The 25,161-nt window shown below is 39.9% G+C and overlaps 1 protein-coding gene across 1 annotated transcript in view; it reads right to left on the bottom strand.

Moving 5' to 3' along the window:
* The window catches only part of GAD2 (glutamate decarboxylase 2), a 105,538-nt gene that overhangs the window by 62,807 nt on the left and 17,570 nt on the right, over positions 1 to 25,161 (bottom strand). Inside the window, exon 6 of the mRNA XM_075587615.1 lies at positions 9,209 to 9,321. Coding sequence (XP_075443730.1) covers positions 9,209 to 9,321 — 113 coding nt within the window. The remainder of the gene's footprint in view (positions 1 to 9,208; positions 9,322 to 25,161) is intronic.

Below are 25,161 nucleotides of genomic sequence, written 5' to 3'. Positions count from 1 at the left end.
ACTGAAATCTGTCCTGTTGCTCATCCGTCTGCACCAGAGCATGACTCTGCACTTAACCCAGGGCTGCTTCTACTCTCTCTCTTCTTGTTACTGTCTCTTACTTGCCTCAAAATTTGTGCAGCTCCTTGTTAGGAAGAGACATCTACAAATCCATCTTCATGAAAGAGTCTCAGCTCTTGTACAGCTCTGAACGTACATTAGAGTATTCCTTCCTTGCTCTTGAAACCTCAGAAGAGAAGTCTTGAACAATTAGAATCTTTTCCCCCTTCCATTCTGTTTGTCGTTTCTTTTTGTATGCTCTCCACTTCATCATCTTTTTTTGAAAGATTAAAATTTTGAAAATGACCATCTTGGGTAGGGTGACCATATCTGTCCCAGCAAAAACCAGGACAAATGTTACGCATGCCATGCGTGAACATCGAGCACAGACTATGCATGCATGAAGAGCGCTTGCCTACTGCGCATGTGCGATCGCCACCTTGCCGGCTGCTTGTGCACATGCGCAATCGGCACTTGATGACCGTGCATGCTCTGATCACACATGCGCATGAGCGACCGGCAAACGTAGGATTGAAAACCAGAACACCACCCCAAAAATTTGGGCAGATGACGCAAAACCGGGACTGTCCCGGTTAAACCGTGATATCTGGTCACCCTAACTTTGGGTCTTTCTTCTCCGGTAGCACATGGCGGGCCTAGTCTGTGGGCACTTTCTATTATAAGAAGGAGCAGTTTTGGGTCTATGCCCGACTTTAGCGGTAAGTCATATGATAACATTTCAAATAGCTGCTCACCTCTTATGTCTTCTGAAACTCCCACCAGTCTGAGATTATTCCGCTTGGATCTATTTTCCAGATCATCCAATTTATCAGTGGAGATTTCAACTTTTTTCCCGAGCTCTCCCATTTGTTTTTTTTAGAGTTATACCATCACCTTCCACATCTCCTATCCTCTGCTCGCCCTGAGTAAATCTGTTGCTCAAAGAGAATCCTTGCTCTTTTATTTCCATTATTGCCTCTTTAATTGCTGTGTGTGAGAGGTTAACATTGGCTCCATTATTTCTTTGACTGCCTTAACCATCTCTTGATAATAATCTGAGAGAACGCTTGTTTTTCTTGCAAAGCTGTGTCAGCCAGGTCAGCCATTTTGCTGTCATGCTTCTTTTTATCTCTGTCCCTCTGACTCCTCTGTGACATGCTTTGTGCAGTGTTATTGAGGAATGTTTCCATTAGCCCTATATGTCTGTGTTCTAAACTGTGTAATTCTTTTGTTTGTTAGTTTTCCATGGTTTTGACCTTTAGAAGTCTGCGGTGGTTGAATCCCCTCATGGAGCACGAGGTAAGAGCAGGTCACTCAGCTGACTCCTTAACAGAAAGTCGGATACGCGTTGTAAAAAGGAACACTTATTTTTCATATCATTAGCACTAACAGTCGTCATCTACAAGCCACAAAATTCTACATCCTCCCACTCCCTCTTCCTCAATGAATTTGAATCTTGGTTATTTTTCTTCGTCTTTTCTGATTCAGCTACTTTCCTCTTAGGGGACTTTAGCTGCCACATTGATGACATCTCTCTTTCCTGAGCATCTCGCGTCCTCTTTCTCATGTCCTCATTTGGTCTCCACAAATGGACTGCTTCAGGCACCCACAGGGACGGCCACTTCATTGACATTGTCTTTACAAAAAAAAGCTCCTTTTATGAATTTTCAATCTCTTCTGTACCATTCCCTGACCATAACTTCATGATATCTTCCCTCTCTCACAACATTTAGACAAAACCTACAGCCTCTGCTTATACTCATATCGTAAATACCATCAGTTCCTTCAGTTCTTTAAAACCAGTATAAAATCTAAATTTTATTCACTACTGTCCACCTCGAGCCCAAAAAGTATTGTCACTACTTACAACTCTGTCCTTACCCCTCCTCACTTGAGCTGTATGCTCCTTCTGTACGCTGACACTTGCAGTGCTCCAACCACCAACCCTGGCTAAACATGCCGACACGTCTTTTAACTTCTTGCACTTGTTCTGTCAGTTGCCTCTTGAAGAAATCACACTCTCTAGCAGAATTGATTAACTATAAATTCATCCTAACCACTTTAATTCTACTCTTTTTCTTGCCTAACAGAGCTACTTCACCTTTCTAATAAATGGGAACAAATCAAACCCACGCCATCTCACTCTTTTGGCCTCCATTAACATTATGCTCCACTCCATCCATTACACAACACGACTTTGATAATTATTTCAAGGGTGAGGTAGAAGTGCCCCCCCGAAGTTATCACTGGTGTCCTACGTGACATGAAACGCGTAGGCAAGCCATTTGCATGCTGGGTACTGACGTGATGACGCTACAGTCCTAACACTGCTTACACGAGTGCAGGAGATAGAAGTGGATGCCAGTCTGGAACTTCCCCATAGCACATACCAACTGCGATCCGGAGAGGGGGACTTTCTTTGTACTATGGAGCTTCTGCTTGAGTTTTTTTCTGCCTGGTGTACCTGGATCCATATGATCCTTTTTATTGTAAGTTTTGTACTTTTTCTTTTATGTTACTAGAAATTGTTTTATACTTTGAACACTTAGTGATTCGTTTCCCTTTTTTCTGCACCCCCATCCTTTTGTCTTTATGTGTGTGAGTCTTCTCTAGCCCCGCTGATCACGGGATATGGGGAGCAGCATTGAAAAGGGACTCTAAAGAAAATGTCTGATGGCCAGCGCGCATTTTTATTGTACTCTATTGCCTGAGGTAGAAGGTATCCAGAGAAATCCCCTTGTTCCTTCCACACCTCTCTTCCTTAATCCCCTCATTCTACCCTTGAATAATTATCTCCAATTGCAAAGGAAGATAGGTTTCAGATGCTCTTCTCCTTAACCTCCACTCCATGCAGCTTCAACCTGATTCCCTCTATCTCCTGACACTTCTTGCTAATGCCCTAGTCCCCATCCTCATCAAAGGTTTAACTCATCTCTTTGGTTTGGCACTTTCACTTCTCTCTTTAGGCATGCTATTGTCCAAACTATTCCCAAGACGAATACCCTTAACCCTACAGTACCTCTCTTTCTAACTATCACCCTGACTCTCATTTGCCTATTACCTTTAAATGTTTGGAATGCATTGTTTCTCATTCTTCACTTTCTCAACTCCAATAACTTACTTGACCCTGTCAATTCAGACTTTGGCACTGCATACTCAACTGAAACTACACTCACCAAAGTAGCTCATGACCTCCATGTTGCCAAATTTCAAGGTAACTTTTTGATTCTTCTTGACCTCTTCTCTGCTTTCAACACTTTTAATAACTCTCTTCTCCACATTCTTCACTCTTTTGGAATCAATGGCACTGCCGTTTTCTGGTTCTCAACCTACCTCTCCCAACGCTCCTTCTTTTCTTTCATTTGCAAACTCCACCACTACCACCATACTGTAGATCAGGGGTTCGCAAATTGGGGCGCCGAGAGATTATCTGACAGGGCGCAGCGGTTACAGCAGCCCCGCGCTTCCCCAAAGGGAATCCCGCGAGACCTCTGTACTTAACTTACCTTAACATTCCAGCAACACGTCGCCATGGCAACCCGGCATTAAATGATGTCGCAGGGTCATGTGACGTCAAGTTGCCATTGCAACATGATGTCACATGACCCGTAGTGTCATTTGATGCGGGAGCCGAGCAGGGGGGTGGGGGCGAACAGGGGTTGAGAGCAGGCAGGGGGGCTCAGGGAGAAGCGTTTGCGCACCCCTTCTGTACTGTAGATCACACTTTTAGTGTACCTCAAGGCTCTGTTTTAGATCTCTCTCTCTCTCTTTCTGTATGTATGTACGTGTGTATGTATGTATGTATGTATGTATGTATAGTCTTGCTTTGTCACCTCATGAACTCTTTTGGTATAACAATCATGATATGCTAATGTCAAACACAGAGAAGAACACTGTATGAAGTAAAGACACTAACATACAGATAAGGCCCTATATATAATGCACTCAAGGTCTGTGGGAGAGAGTGCCCTACTGAGTGAATGAAAAATTATTTTAATAAACAATAATTTACCTTACTACTTGGTCCAGACTATCTCTTTTGTACTGCAACTATTCACTCAGTAGGGCACTCTCTCCCACAGACCTTGAGTGCATTATATATAAGGACTTATCTGTATGTAAGTGTCTTTACTTCATACAGTGTTCTTCTCTGTGTTTGATATATATCTCCTTTGCCCTATTGCACCGGCCTGTTTCTATGACCGCCTGGTCACATTAGGTAGAGCGGGTGCATATTTCTCTTGCCTATGCTAATGTCACCCAACTATATTTATCTACACCAGATTTTACTCCTTCAGTCCAGTCAAAACTCACAGGGTACCTATCAGCAAGCTCTGCCTAGATGGCCCTTCATCTTCTCAAGCTTAATATAGCTATGACAGAGCTTCCCATACTCCTCCCAAACCAGGTCTCAATGTTCCCTTCTCCATTACAGTCAATAATACCATTATCCACCCATTCTCTCAAATACGATGTCTTAGGGGTTACATTCAACTCCTCCCCCTTTTTCTCCACTAATAGAAATGTTGTTCCTCTGTCCCACAACTAGTAAAACACTAATACATTCCCTCGTTCTCATCTATATTGATTACCGCCACATTCTGTTCTCTGGACTCCCTTTCTCACAACTCTCTCCTTCACTATCTATTAAAAATTCTGTGGCTCAAATGATCTGCTGCCCTTCTAGACACATATTTTCTTCTGACCTCCTGATATCTTTCTATTTAAACTACACAGTTCTCCCCTCTCTGTTAAGGCTCTACACACCTCTACACACCTCTCTTTGCATCTCCATACTGCATATCACAACTCTCATCTCTCATCCTACTCAACTCTTACGCTCGGCCAAAGAATATCAAATCTCTACATCTTTTACCTCTGCAGGCTTCTTAAACGTTTTTCCCTGATATCTCCCTAACTTTGGATCTCTCTTACACTCAATATTCAGCGACACCTTCACTTCCTGTTTGTCAATGCCAAGCTGAAAACTCACTTCTAAAAAGAAATCTCATGAAATGATCTGCACATATACTATTGAGCCCAGGTGCACTTGACCTCCCTGATTGTATTTTTTTTTAACAAAGCACTGTTACTGAATCTGTAGCTACAAGTCTCCAAATAGACCACTTAGATTGTAAGCTCTTCAGAACATGGTCTCCCTTTGCCCTAAGTTGTCATTTTACTTGCTGCTCTTATCACCACTGTTGTACTTTATTTCCCCTGTGTTGTAATCTGGTAAAGCTTTGCGTACACTGTTGGCGCTCTCTATATATAAAATAATGCATACATCCTTGCAAGTTTTAATGGCTATGTAGGAAAAATTTCCTGGCTCTTATTTTGGAAAATGTTGTTTTTTCTGTTATATGTTCTCAATAATTTTCCTATGCCTGAAAAAGATTTTCCATCATCAAGAATTAATTGACAAACTTTTTCCATATGGTTTATGTCCCATACAATAGTGTTTCATGGTCGTTCCCTGAGAAATTGATTGGTTTTATCGGATGATAACCACATTACTGCATAAATAGATATAAAGACTTATGAGTGGGTCTATATTGTTTTGGACAGTTTAATTAATAGTTTATTGCAGAAACATTGACGGTGGCAGAGCTCAGTAATGCTTTGGTAATCTTTTTAACATTGGGGATGTTTCAAATTATCAGGAGAGTAAAATATAAATGTATCATGCATCAATCTTTGACGCCAAAACAAAGTTGAAGTAGCTGAGGAGATATCCAGAACCTGAAAAATTCCATTACAGGCAATTGAATGCTTATTAACAGGAAAGAAAAGCATACTATTTTTTCTTTATTCCAATGGAGAAAGATTCCCACAGTGAGCATGCTGCAAGCCATTCATGCTGATAACAATAGAATAACGTAAATGCAATAATTAGTGTATTTCTGTCTGTAATTTTACAAATCCATCCTACCTTTGCATCCAAAAGCAGAAATTGGGGTACCTCTTGCAACAAAGAAAAACAACTGTGGCCACTCAGAGATAATCAAGATCAGTGTAATGTAATACTCCAAACAGTACAATATATACATTTCTTTTCTCTTAGTGTATTTTTTAAAGACGCACTTTGACATAAAATTGATTCAATACCTGTACTAACCATTGACCATCACTGTTAAAGTCATACACCTGCATTGCATATGTTTTACATTTGAGTTCAATTTACAGTCTTGTACTTTTGTTGCAGTATATAAACTCAAAATAAATCAGTGCTTCTCTGCTTCTGTGCTCTTCTAGCTTAGTACGGCCTATTTAGTTTCAGTGGTACGGCGTGGTGCATCACTACCACTATGAATGCTAAGCTTTGGCTCAGGCTGCTGGTATGGATAGTGCAGTGCCTATGCTTGATAAATGAACCTTCATTGCATTGCCATCTTGACTGACCTGGAGGCACACATATTAAAATTATTATAATTGGTGCGGAGTTGATTTTCTGTAATGCCCACTGTAATACTGCTGAGTGAACATGGTGGTTGATAAGGGTAGGCCCAAGGACATAATCTGTTTGCATTTGATTACAAAATCATGATCTGCACTGTAAGGAAGGTTTTCATAGGAAAATAGTTAGTAGTGGGAGCCTAGTCTAATCAGAACAATGCAATAAGTATATGTTGTTTGTGTAATATAAAGGTAAGTGTATGCAACAAACATGCTTAAAATTTTACATTGTGACCTACTGTAAATTATTGTTGAAATACAAAAAATATTCTCAGGGAAACAATTCTATAGCACAACAGGACATTCTCAATTCTTTTGTTATTTTTCCTGATTTTTTTTAGATGGCACCTTAAGAGATACATTAAGAGAGATACACTCTAAATATCAATAGCATTCATCGTTACCAGTTCAGTTGTGGAATATAGGAGCAGGAGGTATTGGTCAAACATTTTGACTGTGTTGGTAAGTTACTAAAAATGTGATTAGCAGGTGCTCATTCACCCAATTTAAGAAAATATAGTTATCCATTTAAGATACAGGCAAAATTGTTACTTGATATGTTTTTATGTTGTCTTTTATTCTGTTGAAACATTTGGAATGACAAATTTCATAATATATTTAGCTATGTTAAGTATAAGTGAAAATACTTAAATGAGGCTCCCCATGGGGGGAGCTTGAGAAAGGACCGTAAGGTGCGAAACGTTGCTTTCTTTTTTCAAACGATGCTTGTGTTACTTATATTTATTTATCTATACACAGAAGACAATCTTTACTGAAAAGAATAATGGTATACTCGCTGCAAATTCCCAATTGCTGTTACAGCTAATGTCAGCCCCAATGCACCTGTCTACTTTAAGATGTTCATTCATTCAAGAATTTTGGAATGGTTGAAAAAAGGCCAAACTGACTGTATCTGTACATATAATTTACCTCTACTTACTGTAGCTAAATTAGAATTTTTTTTCATATTTCCAACTCATTCTACAACCTGTAGTGAATGGCCATCTCTCAGGTAGCCAAGTGGCAAAATTATTAGCGATATAAAGGTATTTGAAATATGTTAATACTAGATAAGCTGATGCCATATTGTGTTGCCTACCATGTTTCCTGGCTGTATTTCCAATCTTATTTTGAAGGTGTTGGAATGCCATTTGTAGGACTTTCATAGGGCTGCCTATTTAGTTCCTTTCCCAAAAATGGCTAAGTACTGTTGGTGGCATTGCTAAATAAGGAAGGTATGCTCAGATTTGTGATATAAGAGGCACGGAGACCTGTGTGATCAAGAAGGTGGGACAAAAAAATTTGAAGAGGAGGTAAAGGAAGAAGTCTAGGAAATTAATGAGAAGCAATATGCTGTCTGCATTTCATCTGATATATTTATCTTTTCAGTGTTGTATGTCACATATGGTGATAACGCTATGAAAATACCCACTGTTTTGACCCTTGTTTTATACTGTACTGTTTACAGAATATGTCTTTTTCATTATATATTTTAGCCAGCACTATGTTATGGCTATAAATAGGGTTAATAACAGATTGATTCTTACAATGTGTGGTATTCATCACTTAGGAGGTTATTCATTATACTACTGTATGATAGTACAGCTCGAGGCACTACTGCATTCTAATTCAAAGGGAAGTTCCATGAGCTAGTGCCCCAATCGGCACCATCACAGACAAACTACCTGAATGCTCAATAACAATATAGCTTTGCTTTCCAATAGAAACTCCTGTGCTCTTAAAATGCTGAAAAACTGCAGCATACAGTAATTGAGCGTTATGGGTTTTTAGTTTTCATGCATTCATTTTTTGATGTTATACACTAAGAAAATGAAAAATACGTAGGTCCTTCCACACAGTCAGAAGCGCCATTTCCTGCTTTTTGTGGTGTGTGAGTAACATGCTGTTTTGTGCAATTTTTCATTTGGCGAACGAGAATAATGGAAAGAAATGTGTGTCTTTTAATAGATTTAGGATCAAGGAAAAGTAATTTGTTAATTTGGATGGTGTTTACGTCTGAAGTACCTAACAAAATAGTCTGGAAGAGATAAATTACATGATAAAAAGAAGTCTGAAGAATCAGTGCCTTCTGCTGTCACTAATTACTTAAATGTTCTAATCTCTGCATTGCACACAGAGACATCTCTTCAATGCAATTGGTTAGTATTGCTGTTCATTATTCAAGCTCTAGCAGCTCCATGTATAGATGGCAGAAACACTCTACATATTAGACTTGCTATGTTCTAAAAGTCGGAACACATAGAACTGCAAGGCAAATGTCTCATCAGATTATATTTCCTACACAGCACACATTATGCTCATGGTAGTATGTAGTTTGCTTTGAGGAACATTTTGCAGTGCACAGCATATACATCTTTCTAAATCAAGTTCATGAGCTGTCAAGATTCTTCCAAATAATACAAACCCCATTGTATTTTTCTATTACTCAACACAGCAAAATGAATAACCAAATGTGTAACGTGTGTTTGTAGCCAAAGAAAATGTTTAGAACTTAAGTAAGATATTTTGCCCTCGAATATTTATATCTTCAGTACAGGGAGAAAAGTAAACAATGGGGGAAAACTTTGTAAACAGACAAAGAAAGAATCAGAACATAGATTATGCCTGGTGAGGAGTAAAGATGAGGCACTGTGCTAAATAACCCTTTACATAATGTCAGACTTACCATCAAATAAATAAAATAATCACGTACCAGGTGAGAATATTCCATCTCCACATCCTTCCGGCCACCCAATCATTTCTCTCATTTTCTTTAGTGTGACATATTCCAGTAGCACAAATACAGGTGCAATCTCATAAGTAAACCTGAAATACAATAATGTGATGATTAAGACAAATGTTTCAGAAGAAGCAGTGTTTATTTTGCTGTCAGAGAATGTAACAGTATCCATTATATATAACATATTGCGAATAATTTTCCTAGAAATCCCTTTCTTAACCCGTTCATGACTGGACTGTTGCTACAGCAATCACATGGATCTGATCTCTCTTCCATCCTCCCTCTGTCATTCATCATTAGATCACTCAACCCTGAGAACAGAAAGAGATAATGTGACATTCAGAGAACGCCACAAGGGCCATATGCATGCCAGTGCTAAGATGCTTCTTAAGAAGCACAAGGGCACTCAGAAGGTTAAATCCTTTTGTGTTAATGGAAACATATTCAATATTTGACAGCATGTAAAATAAATATGTATGGATCAGAAGGGGAGTATTTATCAAAATCTCCTGGCTGCACAACTGGTGCAAAAAGTTATATTTGTTCTTTTTTACATTTTTTATCTGCTATCTATTAAACATCTGGGTGGGGGGGGGGGATGTATTTTGAAATCTGGAAAATAAGCAATACAAACCTTTAAGATCAAATTAGACATGCACAAACGTTTCTGGATTTCTAACAACTATGGTGCCTATGCTATAAGCGCCGATAAGCCACTTATCGAGGCCTTTTCACGAAAAAGGACTTTTGCTGTTCAGTAATCCCCGATAAGTCACTGATAAAAGTACTTTTCTGCATATTTTTTGGCAAGAAAAAAAAATCGCCAAATGAGTAGCGAGTAGCCACTTATTGGCAGTTTTTCACATTCGTGCAATACTAGTAGCCTCGAGTAGTTACCGGGGCCTATCGCGGCCATAGAATGGCGATTTCCTCTCAAAATCGTCCTACCAGGAAAAGTTGCCGTGAGGTAGTGAGAACCTGGCGAGAAGTGCCGAGAGAGGACTTAGAAAAAAAAATGCATTTTTCCTGCCTCGGATTGATGCCGGGAGTCTCCGGAGCTGATACACATTAATACCAGCACCGGAGAAACCGGCATGAATCAGATGAATAAAAAATGCATTTATAGGCAACTTCATTACCTTAGCAGCTAACCGCTAAGGCAGGCCTGCACAACTCCAGTCCTCGAGGGCCACAAATAAGCCAGGTTTTCAGGATATCCCTACTTCAGCAAAGCTGGCTCAATTAGTGGCTCATTATGATGGAGCCACTAATTGAGCCAGCTGTGCTGAAGTAGGGATATCCTGAAAACCTGGCCTGTCTGTGGCCCTCGAGGACGGGAGTTGTGCAGGCCTGTGCTAAGGCAATGAAGGGGTTAAGGAACAACAGCAGGTTTATTGGGGGCAGAGGGGGTGAGTGAAGGGGGTACATGGACGTTGTCCCTGTGGGTGTCTGGGGGTCCTCGGGTGGTTCCTGCGGGTGTCTGTGGGCCTCCATAGGCTTCTAGGTGGTCCCTGTGGGTGCCCGGGGGCCCCACGGGTGTCCCCTGGGTGGTCCCTGCGGGTGTATGGGGGTACCCTCTGACCTATGGTACCAATCCTGTTCTGAAAAAATAAAAAGTGCAATACATGGATATAAATACACCCGCCCCCCCAATGCATACAGTACAGGAATTTGCAAAATTACTATTATCCACATATGGATAATGCTGCATTTTCCCATTAAAATAAAACATAAACCAGCAGCATAAAGTAAATAAAACTTGCACTCACCCCTGCCAGCATGAAGGGCGTCCTCATCCTCATCATCATCCATGTCCTCCGTTGCAAGACACAATACAATAAAAAATACAATCTAAAGATCCCTAGCCCCTTAACCACCTAATCGGTTATTAACTGCTATAGTAATTAAGGGTTTAACCCACCTTCCCCCGCGACCCACCAGGGAGATCTAACCACCCACCCAGGCCCAATATACCCACCCTGTACCCATTGATTGGTGCATCATTGGTATATCATGCCCATATAACATGTTCATAAACCACTATAGCAGTGAATGGGCAACCTAATCAAAAAGCATGAAGGCCAAAAATACACAATAATAAAATATATACACAAGCACTAAAAACCCCAACAATAAAAGAACTAAAAAGCCTAATAGTAAGCCACATCAATAACATTTATCTATCTCCAAAACAGCACAATAATAAAAAATCTCTAATTCCAAAACATAAAAATACAATTCAATAAACACCTAACCAAGCAAACTATTCAAGAAATAAAACCACTAGCCAAACAAGCAATTCAATACATAAAAGCACTAGCCAACAAAACATTTAATTAATTTAAACCACAAGTCAACAAATCAATTAATTAAGAAAACCACTAGCCAACACATCAATTAAAACCAGTAGCCAATAAAATAAATAATTAATTAAAAACACTAAACAATCGGAAAATGCAATAAAAACAAGCCATCCAAATTACAAACAATTTAAGCCAAACAATAAACAGAAAAAGAAAAAACAACAATCAATAGAAAAAAAGCATTTGCCAAAAAATGCATTGGCTGTCACTGTATTTATCTGTACCCTAAATGGCCACAGATTAATACATTATCAGTTAATGGGCAATGAAAAACATAAAAAGAAAAAAATACAATAAAAAAACTATAAAAATACAATTACATACATTCAATATTTTTCTTACTTTTCGAAGTGTTGACCCTCCGAATCCCGGCGTTTCTGCAAGCTCTCGTACTGTGATGTCATCAAAGTCAATCCAACGTCATCCACCTTGAAGATCCAGAACAGGCGACAAAATTCTTTTCTTTTATCTTCTTCTGTCATTATTTCTTTCATTTCTTTAATATTCTATTTTCTTTCTTCATCTGTCAATCCAACCCCATGGTAAGTCCCAATGGATGTTGTCTCGTCATCTTCTTCCTATTAAATGAGGCATCCAGGCCTTATAAATGGCCTGTGACATCACATTTGATGGTCAGATGGTACAGCTTCAATCTGATTGGACACTATCATGTGCCCGCCTCTTTTTTTATTTTTTAAGGATTTGAGGGATCGTTTCCTTCTGCTCTTACTGGTCTCTTATGGATTGTCTTAAATGGGGGCCTATAGAGGTTCAGCACCTTGCAACTGTCACAATACTCAGTATCATTATGCTATTGCTACACATAGCATTTCATATAGTTAACATCTTAGCATTTACGGATTTTTTTTATAGCTACATCGTCATAGTGTGATTTTTTTCATGTTCTCCTATCACTTTATTCATGTTTTTTGGTGTGTTCACTATGGTAGCCATTTCCTGACCAGCATCCTGTACTTATCAATTATTTAGCAGCCTCTCTATAACCAGTGGGTCTGTTGCGGTAGCATATGCCATTCTGTAACTGCCTCTGTGCATGCGCTACGTTTCCCAACAGCCGCAGCATCAGGTTGGATACTCAGCGACTGCGGGTTCATGCCATGCGTGAACAGTATCATTATTTACATTCCGCATGCGCGATAATTCCAAAATGGCCACCGGGTCTTCCTGTTGCTTAGCAACATGTCAACACAGGTCGCACATGTGCAGGAGCGAAGGACGCATAGCACATGCACCAGGGCTATCCGAGCAAAGATGGCTACCTATGAAGTTCAAAATGGCCGGTACAGCACAATAGAGATCGCGGGAGCACAGGTATGGTGGACGTTTGTGTAATTGAAATGCTTTATGTTATAGTAATTAAGTTTCAGTTGGTTTTAGGGTTTTCTATGTTTCACAAGTTCATTCCCTCACTGCACCTTGAGAAAGGTCCCATTTGGGGACCGAAACATCGGTATATTGTGCCTTGTTTTGCCTTCATTACAAACCTTCCACCTTCATTACCTGAGTGCTGTCTCCTGATTTCATGCAACCATTGTATTATATCATATATATATTAACTTAACTTATAGAGAAGTGATTGAGTCTCTGAATGAGACAACAGTAGATTTCTCTGACATAATAATACACTGTTATTATACCACAGTTTACTATTATATTACTAGTTATCTGGTTTGTGATTGTTATTTGTTAACATTAAACAGTACACCACCATCCAGGCTGTCCAGTCCACACACATACCAGTCCACGCCAGTGCCATCACTAGTTAATAAATATATATATTATTAGTGTACACTCTACTAAATCTATCAGTTTAATTGGGTTACTTCCTTATAGGGCTTTCTGCTGTAGTCATGTTGTTATACGGTAGCCTTAGCCAGGCCAAATATTTCCAATATTTACTTAATAAAACTTATAGTATTTAACTGGATGCAATAGGAAGAAGAAATGGCAGAGCACAACCGGAAATATCCAAAAAACATTTAGGAGGAAAATGCGTTATCCATAAAAAGATTTAATGGTCATGGATGGAAAAAATGGCAAGACATTACCCTACCAACATGTTTCGCGCTACACAGAGCTCTTTATCAAGGCATGCCTTCCTCAAGAAGCCATCACTATTGCACGGCGAAATGCGTAGAGCGTGGCTTGCGGCATGATCCTGGAAGAGAGGTGTCCCTGAGGTTTCCCTTGGCAGCTTCGGAAGGCTTCCATTGCGGACCCGATGTGACGTCAGCGGAGCAACAAGGACGCGGAAGTGATCAGAGCGCGGGCGGTGAGGTCGCGACTTGCCAGATGTCTCTACCTGATGTATACCGTGCCCATGATTGCTACACTGTAAGCCTCCAATTGTAAAGTGTATAGTTTTTATAAATGTGTGTTTAATCTGCACTATGGCTTGTGTATCTCTTTGAATCCGAGATCTGCTGAATCTACTATCCTGTATCCAGCAACATCATTGCCACTGACTGGATGTATGCCTTTATACTACTACTCAAGTGTGAGTAGGCATTTTGGAGCACCTTTTTAGTTCACATTCACTGTGTTTAGCAATATTGCCCGATATATGTTTTTTTTCTTTTTATGGCTGACAACATCGCTCCCCTGGGATTTGGAGGAGAATATATGTGACAGGACTCTGGGACAGTCTTGACTAAGGGTTGAGAGGACGTTTGTTAGCCCCTTTATTTCACATTAACATGTGGTGGTGTGTGGTCACTTGATTATATGAATTCACGTTATTATTCATATATTCACTATTTATTAATTTATATATTCACTTGTATGTATGTATGCACATATACATATTTATTCACTGTTGATTATTGATTATATATGCTATTTGTTACACCGAGTAAGAGTGTTTGAGCGCCATCCAGTGTTTTTTAAAGTGCCAGGCAGGCAAGAAGGGCTAGTTCTGTATATAGCAGCAGATCATCTGAGTCTATTCTACCCTAGGCTAGCTAGCAGGAAGCTTAGTATAGCACTAGCATATACTACATAGTTACATAGTAGATGAGGTTGAAAAAAGACATGTGTCCATCAAGTTCAATCTATGCTAAATTTAGACAACAGATACTTTATCCAATATCCATACTTACAGTATATTGATCCAGAGGAAGACAAACACAAAACTCATAAGGGGAAAAATTCCTTCCTGACTCCAAGAATTGGCAATCAAAGTACTCCCTGGATCAACATCCTTCCCATGTTTTGTTATTTGGTATATCCCTGTATACCTTTCCTTTCTAAAAAAAAGATGCCCAAACTTGTTTGAACAAATCTATTGTATCTGCAATCACAGTCTCCATGGGTAATGAATTCCACATTTTAACTTCCCTTACTGTAAAAAACCCTTTCCTTTCTTGCTGGTGAAATTTCCTTTCCTCCAACCTTAAGGGATGGCCCCGAGTCCTTAGTACTGCCCGTGAGATGAATAGTTCTTTTAAAAGCTCATTTTACTGTACCTGAATATATTTGTATACAGTTATCATATCCCCTCTTAGACACCTCTTTTCTAATGTAAATAAATCTAATTTAGCTAGCCTCTCCTCATAAGTTAGATTGTCCATCCCCTTTATTCATTTAATTATATAACAATTGACGTTAACAAATAATACCAACATGTCTAATAGTAATACCAGTTTAACTGGTTTGAAAAAACATGACTTGAAAGTAGATGTGGTGGGTCCAGAAGAGGAAGACATAGTTTTGGTCGTGATCATTGTGGTGGTGGTGGTGGTGGTGGTGCACCTACTACTCACAGTAAGAATAAGTGGGAGAACAATGACAGTGTCATGGAGACAGTAACTACCTGACTGTTACTGCCTATTGGGTGGGTTTTAAAAAGACAGTCGGTGTCTACAGCAGCAAGACGTTCTGTAGACATGGTACTTTATGTGGGCAGATTATTAAAGAAAAGGCACCCGCAGCTTATGATGTCTTAGACTAATTGCAGAATGTGATAGAGTGGAGTATAACGCCCAGGGCACTTCGGCTTGGATTTGTGATGGAGGTTAATGGTTCCAACTTGGTTGCATCACTGAAACAAGGCAACATGACCCACATTCCTTGTTTTACTCAAATTTACTCAAAATTACTCGATTTAATAGTCACTCATTTCCTAGCTCAGTGTAGGAATGTGCACAGCATTTTGTCAGTTGCCAGAAAAATATGTGCTCACTTTAGCCGATAGTACACAGACAGCAATGCATTTCTAGGCTGCAAGAGCAAAACAATCTGCCTCGCCACCAGCTAAAAATTGAGGTGTCTACATGCTGGAATTCCATAGTAGAAGGCAGTCAATGATTTTGTAATGGAGCATGCCAGGCAGCTTGATGAGGCCTTTCTGCAGCCTAGACAGTGGCATATGATGGGAGAGCTGTACAGACTGCTGAGGCCATTCAGGAATCCTCCGCTCTTGTGAGCAACGATGAAGCTCACATAAGCCAGATCACCCCTGTAATTTCCCCCTTCAAAAAACATTAATTGATATGCAGCATAATGTTGACTATTAGGATAATGATGATGATGATGATGATGATGAAATGGTGGCAATGGTTGATAAATTGCTTGAATACCTCATAAATCACCCCATGTTGTCAGTATCAAATGGAGAGATGAATACCTTCAGGCTACACTTTTAGAACCTCGATTCAAAGATAGAATTATATACATTACACCCAATGGTGAATAGACTGTGACAAAAAGCAAGGAGAAGCTAATTGATTGTGTCCAGGCTGTGTTGGCAAAGGAGGAAAGGCAGAGAGAGGAGAACAATGAAGGTTCACAAATGGTAGCCTCAGTGAGCGTACATTCCACTAGAGATGGGCGGACTGGTCTGAGCCCCTTTACCGGATTTTCCAGGATTTTTAGACCAAATCCGATCCCCTAGCTAAAATCCATCTGTAGATTGGGTACTAAAAAATCTAAGTGGATAAGTCCCAATCCGCCAATATTCCATTCCGCCCCCCATAAAATTCTAGTATGGAAAATCCGTCCTTCAAATTGTGGATTTTACATATCCAGATTCAATCCACATACCTGAAATATAATTTTTGTGTGGTGGTAGTGGAAGAGGAAGAGAAGGATTCTCTTTGTTATATTACTTTGTTTCTGCATCTGCTGTATTTGTTGTGCTTCACCTTGTTTTTACCTGTGTGTGTCAGAAAACCTGTGTCTCAGCTGGCCTCAGTAACCTTTACTCCTCAGTACATATTACTTTGCATGAAGTCCTTTCAAAGTTACAACACCAACCAAAATAGATATCCCTTGGAGATATGTTAGTAGACTATTACAGTAGTGCTACCAAACAGCTGGTTTAGTTCACACGGTTATACAGTAAGTGCTGCCCAGAGTAGCAGAGGTTGTGGGCTGTAATCCTGTGGGGACTGACACCAGTCCAGTCATTACGTGCATTAGGCTTGTCAACTCAGTATAGTTCTTACGGACATCCTTTTAGGAAGTGTGGGGTCTGACGCATTTAAATATACTTTACATAACCATTAGCATATATCCCAGGGTACCTCAGGTGTGCTTCTTTTTCAGTACAGGCATCTCTTCCTATTTTATTTGAAAGAAGATTTGAAGGGATATATATACAACTGGAGATACTATTAAAATAGAATTCCTCTCCCTCTCTCTTCCTCCCCTATACTGAAGGTATGAGGATTGAATTTGAGTTCTAATTCTTAGAAATACGACCACAGATTTGTAATCCATTACTCGTATTTTTACTAATAGAAAACAAATAAGAGAGTTTGCCTTTTTGAGATTGAACAGCGAAATTCCGCAGATGAGAGGAACTGGTCAATCTGAGGCGGATTAAAATTTGAAGAAAACAATCACCAATCTCTACATTCCACCTAGAAACCAACAACCTGGTGGTCATCATTACCACTTCCTTCCTCTCAGGCCTCAAGTCAACTGGCTTTGGGTAGTGATGGTGGTGGGGGTAGCGGTGGCAGTGGTAGTAATAGCAGCAGACTCATGGTCCATCACTATGGGAAAAGCTCCATCACTATGGCATGGTTCGCAGAAGTAGCAAACTCCTCTAATTATACAAGTGCTATGAACATAGTGGAGGCGTATATGGGTATTAATTCCTTCCAGCCTCCTGACTCAGATACTCTAGAATACTGATAAAAGCAACAAAAAAAAAAGCGCCCTGAATCCAATTGTCAAAATGCAACCAATTTACTGATGTCAGATATAATGAAACAAATAAAAAATATAATAAATACCACATAAGAGCACCATACTGAACAGTATATCTCTTTTAACCATTTAGTTACCAGTAAGTATTGGATTCAAACTGAGCAGGGTCCACTGAAATTAAAAAGCTTTTTGCAATTGTTAAGCAAAATTCAGGAGATTCAGCTTTTAAAGTGAAAGAAGTATTTGGGGAGGAAAGCATGCATGCCTAATAATCCAGAGTAATGTGTGTGTGATCAAGTCACACTAATCAACCAAACCTTTTAGGCTGAAAAATCCTTACTGCTCCCAAGGGCAGAGCACTGAGGCGAGGTACCTGTGGGCTCCTTAGTCCGGAGTTAGGGTTTCTGACGCCAAATTCAAAGTTGTATGTTGGATGTGGAAATCCTTTTGCGCACACCAGGGGCTCTTTAACATCCAAAATAATCTGAACTTCCAGGTAAAGGAGGTAGACATCTCATCTAACCCAGCTGATGTATTCTATCCACAAATTGCTGAGCACATTCAGCTAGGAGTTATTGGCGACACAAAGGCCTGCACTGCACCAAGAGGGATGGTATCCCCATTCCTACAAATTTGCTGAATAAAAGCTGGTCACATGGGGAGATTGTAGCAGAAATTTGAGATGGCAATACTCACTAGTGCTGCAAACTAGCAGCCGTGCATGAGAAAAACAGAGTCCACAGATAGCGTCTCTTACTCACATCTGATCGGCAGATAATGGAGTACAGTACAGATGTTCCAATACTGTTACAGCTGAATGAAAGCCATTCTACGCGTTTTGTAGTGCTCGGCCACTTTGTCAGATGTGCGTGCTGTCAGTGGCTTATTGTGTGTTGATGTCAATTTGTTCACCACCGCATCTATCACCACCAGTGCCTCCCCACCACCATCATCATCATTATCTTATTGCCAAAAGGTACAAATATGGCTTCCTGAATGAATGATATTAGTTATATATTTTTGTGACCGACCATCTAGTTATAGCCCAAACAATCCAGCACCAAAACTGTGGTGCTATGCCAGACACAACATAACACATAGGGTGGAATTGACACTTGGCACTTGTCACAGTACTTGGCTTGTTTAACATTTGTATGTCCTAAACCACAGTTTATGTTTCATCTCACAGAAACGCACAGGTGAGAAATGAACCAAGCTTGCTATGTAAGAATAGATAGCAGTGTTTGGAACTTGGGGAGATCACAATGAACATTGCGGTGTTGTTCCAGACACAGGTGTACTCCTGTGTATGGGAAGAGTACACCCACACCAAGTCCACTAGGATGGTTTCTAGCTTGCATCCCTTCCAGTGGGCTTCACAGGCGGGGTGGAAGGTAACCCCCCACGTGGATTAATTTTCTTTTAACGTCTTTCCTTAACCTCCATGATTTAGCGCACTGAATATTCCAGGTATAGTGCACTTATTCATTATCCGTTTATTTTATTCTTTTTTTTATTTGGTTCTCTTTTTCCTATTTGGCCCTTAAAAACCATTACACCAGGCCTGCACTACTCCAGTCCTCGAGGGCCACAAACAGACCAGGTTTTCAGGATATCTCTACTTCAGCACAGCTGGCTCAATGAGTGACTCAGCCATACTGAGCCACTCATTGAACCAGCTGTGCTAAAGTAGGGATATCCTGAAAACCTGGCCTGTTTGCAGCCCTCAAGGACTGGAGTTGTGCAGGCTGCATTACACTAATTAAACATGTATAAAATAATGGACTGCTTCAACAGCCACTAATATAACATCTGCATTTAGGTTGGCAAACTTGACACATAACTTGGTAACACTTTGCACAGACAGGTCTGATTTGAGTGCACACAGCCAGAGAGTGGGAGAGAACAACTATCATCAAAATCCAATGTAATCCTTCATCATGATGATGAAGAAAAAATGAAGCAGGGAAACAGAGACAAGGGAAATAATAGCTAAAAAAATATACATTTTATTTATGCCATGTATAAAAACACGCAGAACATTCTCCAATGCGTTTCACACCAATCGTTGCGTTATCGAGTAACGCATGTCTAGAAACAACATAGTCTCATCACAACCGAGTGCCGGGCGCCACCCACACACCACATGTCATCATGATGCATGATGCTGAGTGTAAGATGCAATACGCCCGGACAACAGTAAACCTCACCTGCATAATGACCCAATAGGGCAAAATGACAAACGACATGACGATCAGATTTTAAATTAAGTCAGATTCATCTCCACCCTGCCCGGCACTAGGTCCGGCCTGTGGTATTAATCCTGTGTGTAAAAAAAGAAATAATGGTGCCAGTATCGCCTTCAAGTTTAAAGGTCACATGGGCCATGAGGCGGGTATTTAAAATTGCAGGAGTTACTGGCACCCAATATAGTGTCCTGTACTTCGGAAAGCAAGGGATCTCCAGACCTGAAATGGATGTGGTGTGGGTTGCGGATCCCCCTGCTTCAATCCTATACTGCACCAACACACTTTATTCGAGCAAATACCCAGTATGTACCTGGCAGATACCTGGAATGCGCCGCTCCTCACCTCTGACAAGTCCCGTTGCGTTTGCCTTCCCAGCCTGGGTTCATGCCTGGCTGATGGGCGGCTGATCTGTTAAATGATAATGATTAGGATTTAATAGGCTGCAATGCTTCGCGTGTCTACCAGATGGCATAAATTCATGAATTGTAATGCAGTATATATATATATACTGTGCAGTATTGCAGCCAGTGGGAATAAAATGCTTCAATCCCTGCCTGGAAAATAACCCAATGCACTCGGGCAGAAAACAGTCACAAACCTCAATACACCCGGATATACCCGAATTCGTGGGACTAGCTGAGCTCGAATAAAGTGTGTCGCCAGTGTATTAATAAAATGTAAATAAAAACTGCGCAATCGCCTGTTAGAGTTGTGCAGAGGGACCGATTCCTTCTGTTCTCACTGCGCAGCTCTTCCAGACTGGTGCGACCCGGTAGGATTAATGCCGCAGGATTCCCATTCAGAATCAGGGATCCCTGCTGTGTTAATCCTTATGGGCAATTAGTCAGCTGCATTTTTGGCCATGGCAAAACCGCGATCTGGCCGTGGTCAGACTGCCTTTCAGCTGCAGTTTCCTTGAGGCAAACTGCTAAATGAATCTAACTGCATCTGTAATAGAATAAAACAAATAAAACAAAACAAACCCCCTCTATGATTAGATCACAGGATACATCAATACACAAATGACACTGCTAAAATTATCAATTAGTGGTATGGGGAGCAAGATTAGTGCCACTCACGTAGCAGATTTATTCAGTAAGCTCTTTTGAGTTAATGAAATTATTGATATCTCAACATAGCCAAACACTTTAAAGAGCAATCAATCAATCAATTACCTTAAAACCAAACTAGGACCCTCAGAATCTATGGAGAAATTCAGAGAATTAGATACGGAGTTACAATGCAATGTTAGAAGAAAAAATCATGTCAGTAAAACAAACTAAATGTAATAGAGACAGACGTGACTATGAGAATGGCTAGGTAAGGAACTGGTCTAAATAGGGAAATTATAACCAACTAGTTGTCAATAAGACAGAGATAAATTATAGATCAATTCGCCAGAGATAAATTATAGATCAATTCGCCAGAGATAAATTATAGATCAATTCGCCAGAGATAAATTATAGATCAATTCGCCAGAGATAAATTATAGATCAATTCATGGAGTTCTGGATCAACACATTCAAATTCTTGAAACCATGCTTATAATCACTATCAAAGTAGAAGTTCCGATAGAAATACTGATAGACATCATGACAATGATAAATATAAATCATATTATGAATAAAGGAGAGTTTCTGATAGTAATCAAGGGAAAATATATGACAAAAAAAGAATCACCTTCCTCTTTTTAGAGAAGGAAAACAGATAATCTTGGAAGAGGTCAATAACCTGTTGGGCACAAAAATACAGATTCTCCCCATTCAGGGAACAGAATATTCTAGCTTCCCCCCTGTGGAGGAAGAGAGAAGAAAATATGAGAGGACCGCGAGGAAAATATTCAAAGCAAAAAAAGGATAAAATAATTAATGCAGAAATAATTTTTGATATTAGTAACATCCCATTAAATAAAGACAAACTTGAGGTCCTATCTAATGGTTTAAAGTTTGCACCCGCTACTGGACCAGGTTCCTTGAAATTCTTTGTACTGTAGATGTGAATAATTTTATGCGACAACTAATAATCAAAAGACATTTCCTAAAGAGAAATTTTGACCCTCCAAACCCTCCCAAAATTAAAATTTTAAATGAAGAAAACATTGGAAATTTGAAACAAATATCAACTTTGTATCCCCAATATTACAAAGGAAAACTTTGTTGATACTTTTTTTGCCACTTGATACAATATGATTTTGACTTATTAACCAAAAATAACAATAAAAGTAAAGGGAATTTGTCAAATAGGGAAATCCAAGCTGTAAATATGTAGGCGGAGATTCATGATTTAGATATTAAATCAGTAGATGAGAGGGGGAGCAGTAATTATGAGTAGACAGATTTATCTGGAGGAATCACATCATATCCTAGGGGACTTAAATATGTATTCCATTTAAAAAAGTACAGTATATCTGCAGGAATTAGATTCCCTTCTCAATAATGGAAAAAAAGTAGGTATCATTGCAGAACATGAACACGAATTTTTATTTAATCCATTTTAAAAGCAACCTTTTGTATTTTTTTTGTGAACAATTCATAAAAATCTGATTGATCTACCCAGTAGATCTATTATTTCAGGTATAGATTCTGCTACATCTAACATGATTATATATAGGATGATGTTACTGCTTTACCCTCTTATCTCAAAGATACAACACAATTTATTAATGTTTTACATTAATTAAATTGGGAAGTCAACTATATTTTAACCGCCTGTGATGTATCCTCTCAATACACAGTAATTGACCACACAAAAGGATGTAAAGCTGTAAAATGAAACTATTAGAAGCTGGTACGTAAATTGGATATAACCCAAATACATTTCTTAATCGATGGTATCACCCATATATTGAACCATAACTATTTTTTGTTTGAAGGCCAATTTTAGTTGCAAGTCTGTGGTACAGCCAAGGTGACCAGATACCAAACTTTTCATGGGGTTTTGGGAAAATAATTTTTATTTTTACCAACAATCCATTAGGCGCAAACCTTGATCTCTGTCTGTGCTATATTGATGATATTATTTTTATATGGAAGGGTGATGATATCCTTTTAAAAGGTTTTATAGAATATATGAATGCTAAATATTTACATTTGAACTTTACTTCCAATTCTAGTAAACAGCAGGTTTCCTTTTGGATTTAATCATATATTCAGAGAAAAATAGAATCAATACCAAAATGTATTTTAAAGTACTGTAGATACAAATAATTGTATTCTTAATAACAGTTGCGAACACAAAAACTGGTTGTTTAACACACCACAGGGTCAATTTAATAATAACAAAACAACTTTATTTCATATAATGAAATTATATTAAAAGTGACTTTCCCAAGGTCACAAGGAGCTGACACTGATTCAAAAAAAGAGTCCGTTTCTTTACTCACTCTCTATAGAAGAGAAGTTGCCCTGATATACTGTAGATGTGTATAAAGAACAGACTAAGGGCCTCATGCAGTAAAGTCCGATAGAAAAATCGCCAAGGTTTTTAAATCGCCATTTTGGACAGCGTTGCTATCACGGTATGCAGAAAGCCCCGAATACCAGTGATAGCAACATTTGAAAACATGGCGAGTAACTGGCGATGAGATGATCGGCACTCCGAAAAGGGCTCACCCGGTGAATTTATTCTGCTGCAGAGAGAGAGAGAGCCACCTCTCTATGCAAATCTCGCCCAAAATAAAAATATTTAAATGTACATTTTATTACTAGTGTAGATGAGCAGGAGGTCCCCGGAGCAGAACCGCGTTGATTTCAGGTCCGGGGAACCCCTGCTTCCCGAGATACAGGCCCCGTTATGGGGTGCCAGTATCTCTAATGCATTGAAATGTCCCGGTCACGTGATGCGAGACATTTACATGCATAGGAGATACCATCACCCCATAATGGGGCCTGTATCTCGAGAAGCAGGGGGTCCCCGGACCTGAAATCAATGCAGTTCTGTTCCGGAGTGCCCCTGCTCATCTACACTAGTAATAAAATTTAAATTAAAATATGTAGTAAAAAAATAATAAACAACCCACCCCCTGTGCCCCCACATAAAACCATTATTTTTTTTTTTACACACAGGATTAATACCACAGGCTGGTGGGGGTCCACGGGTGGTCCACACAGGTGTCTGCAGGCCCCTCAGGGCACACCGGGGGGTTCCCATGGGTGCCTGGGGGCCCTCCAGTGGTCCCCGCTAGGCTCTACCAGGTAGTCCTCATGGGTGTCCGTGGGCCTCAATGGGGTCAACAGTTGGTTCCCACAGGTGTCTGCAGGTCCCCGGGTCATCCCACTGGTGTCTGTGGGCTCTCGGGTGGTTCTCACAGGTGTCTGGGGCCCCTTGAAGGGTTCCCATGGGTGTCTAGGGGCCATCAGATGGTCCCCGCAGGTGTCTGGGGGTCCTCAGGTGGTCCCTATTGACGTACAGGGGTCCTCGGGTGGTTCCCGCGGGCGTCCAGGGGTCCTCGGGTGGTCTCCGTGGGTCCATGCTGGCCTGTGGTACCATTCCTGTATTTTAAAAAACAAAAACATGGCCTACATTTCAATAAATACACGTCCCCCAACCCCCTCCCCCCCCAAAAAAATACATACAGTACAGTAATGTGCAAAATAACTCTTATCCAGATATGGATAATAGATTATTTGCCCATTATTAAACACAACATTAGCCAGCCAGCATAAATAAAGTCAATAAAAACCATTCAACTTACCTCTGCCAACAAAAGGGCATCCTCGTCAGCATACTGCAGGGCCACATCATCAAATGCCAGCAACATTACATTAAAAATACAATCTAATGGCCCCTAACCCCTAATCACCTTAGCGGTTAATAACCACTATAGTAATTAAGGTGTTAACCCATCCTGCCCCACTACCCACCTGGGAGGCCTAGCCACCCACCCAGGACCCACTATACCCACCCTGTACCCATTGAGTTGCATAGTAGTATATCATACCATATAATATGGGCATGATAAGCTACTATAGCAGTCAATGGTCACCCTAATACAAAAGTATGAATGTCAAAAATACACAATACTAAAACAGATACAGCAAGCACCAAAACACCCAGAAACAAAAATTAAAACCACTAGCCAACCAACCAAATAACTAATTAAAATCACTAGCCAATCAATTAAAGAAATAAAACCACTAGG

Source organism: Ascaphus truei, chromosome 2 (assembly GCF_040206685.1).
Source record: "Ascaphus truei isolate aAscTru1 chromosome 2, aAscTru1.hap1, whole genome shotgun sequence".
In the NCBI taxonomy this organism is placed as follows: Eukaryota; Metazoa; Chordata; class Amphibia; order Anura; family Ascaphidae; genus Ascaphus; species Ascaphus truei.
The sequence above is the reverse complement of the archived record's forward strand: the minus strand, read 5'-3'. Positions and strand labels throughout refer to the sequence as shown.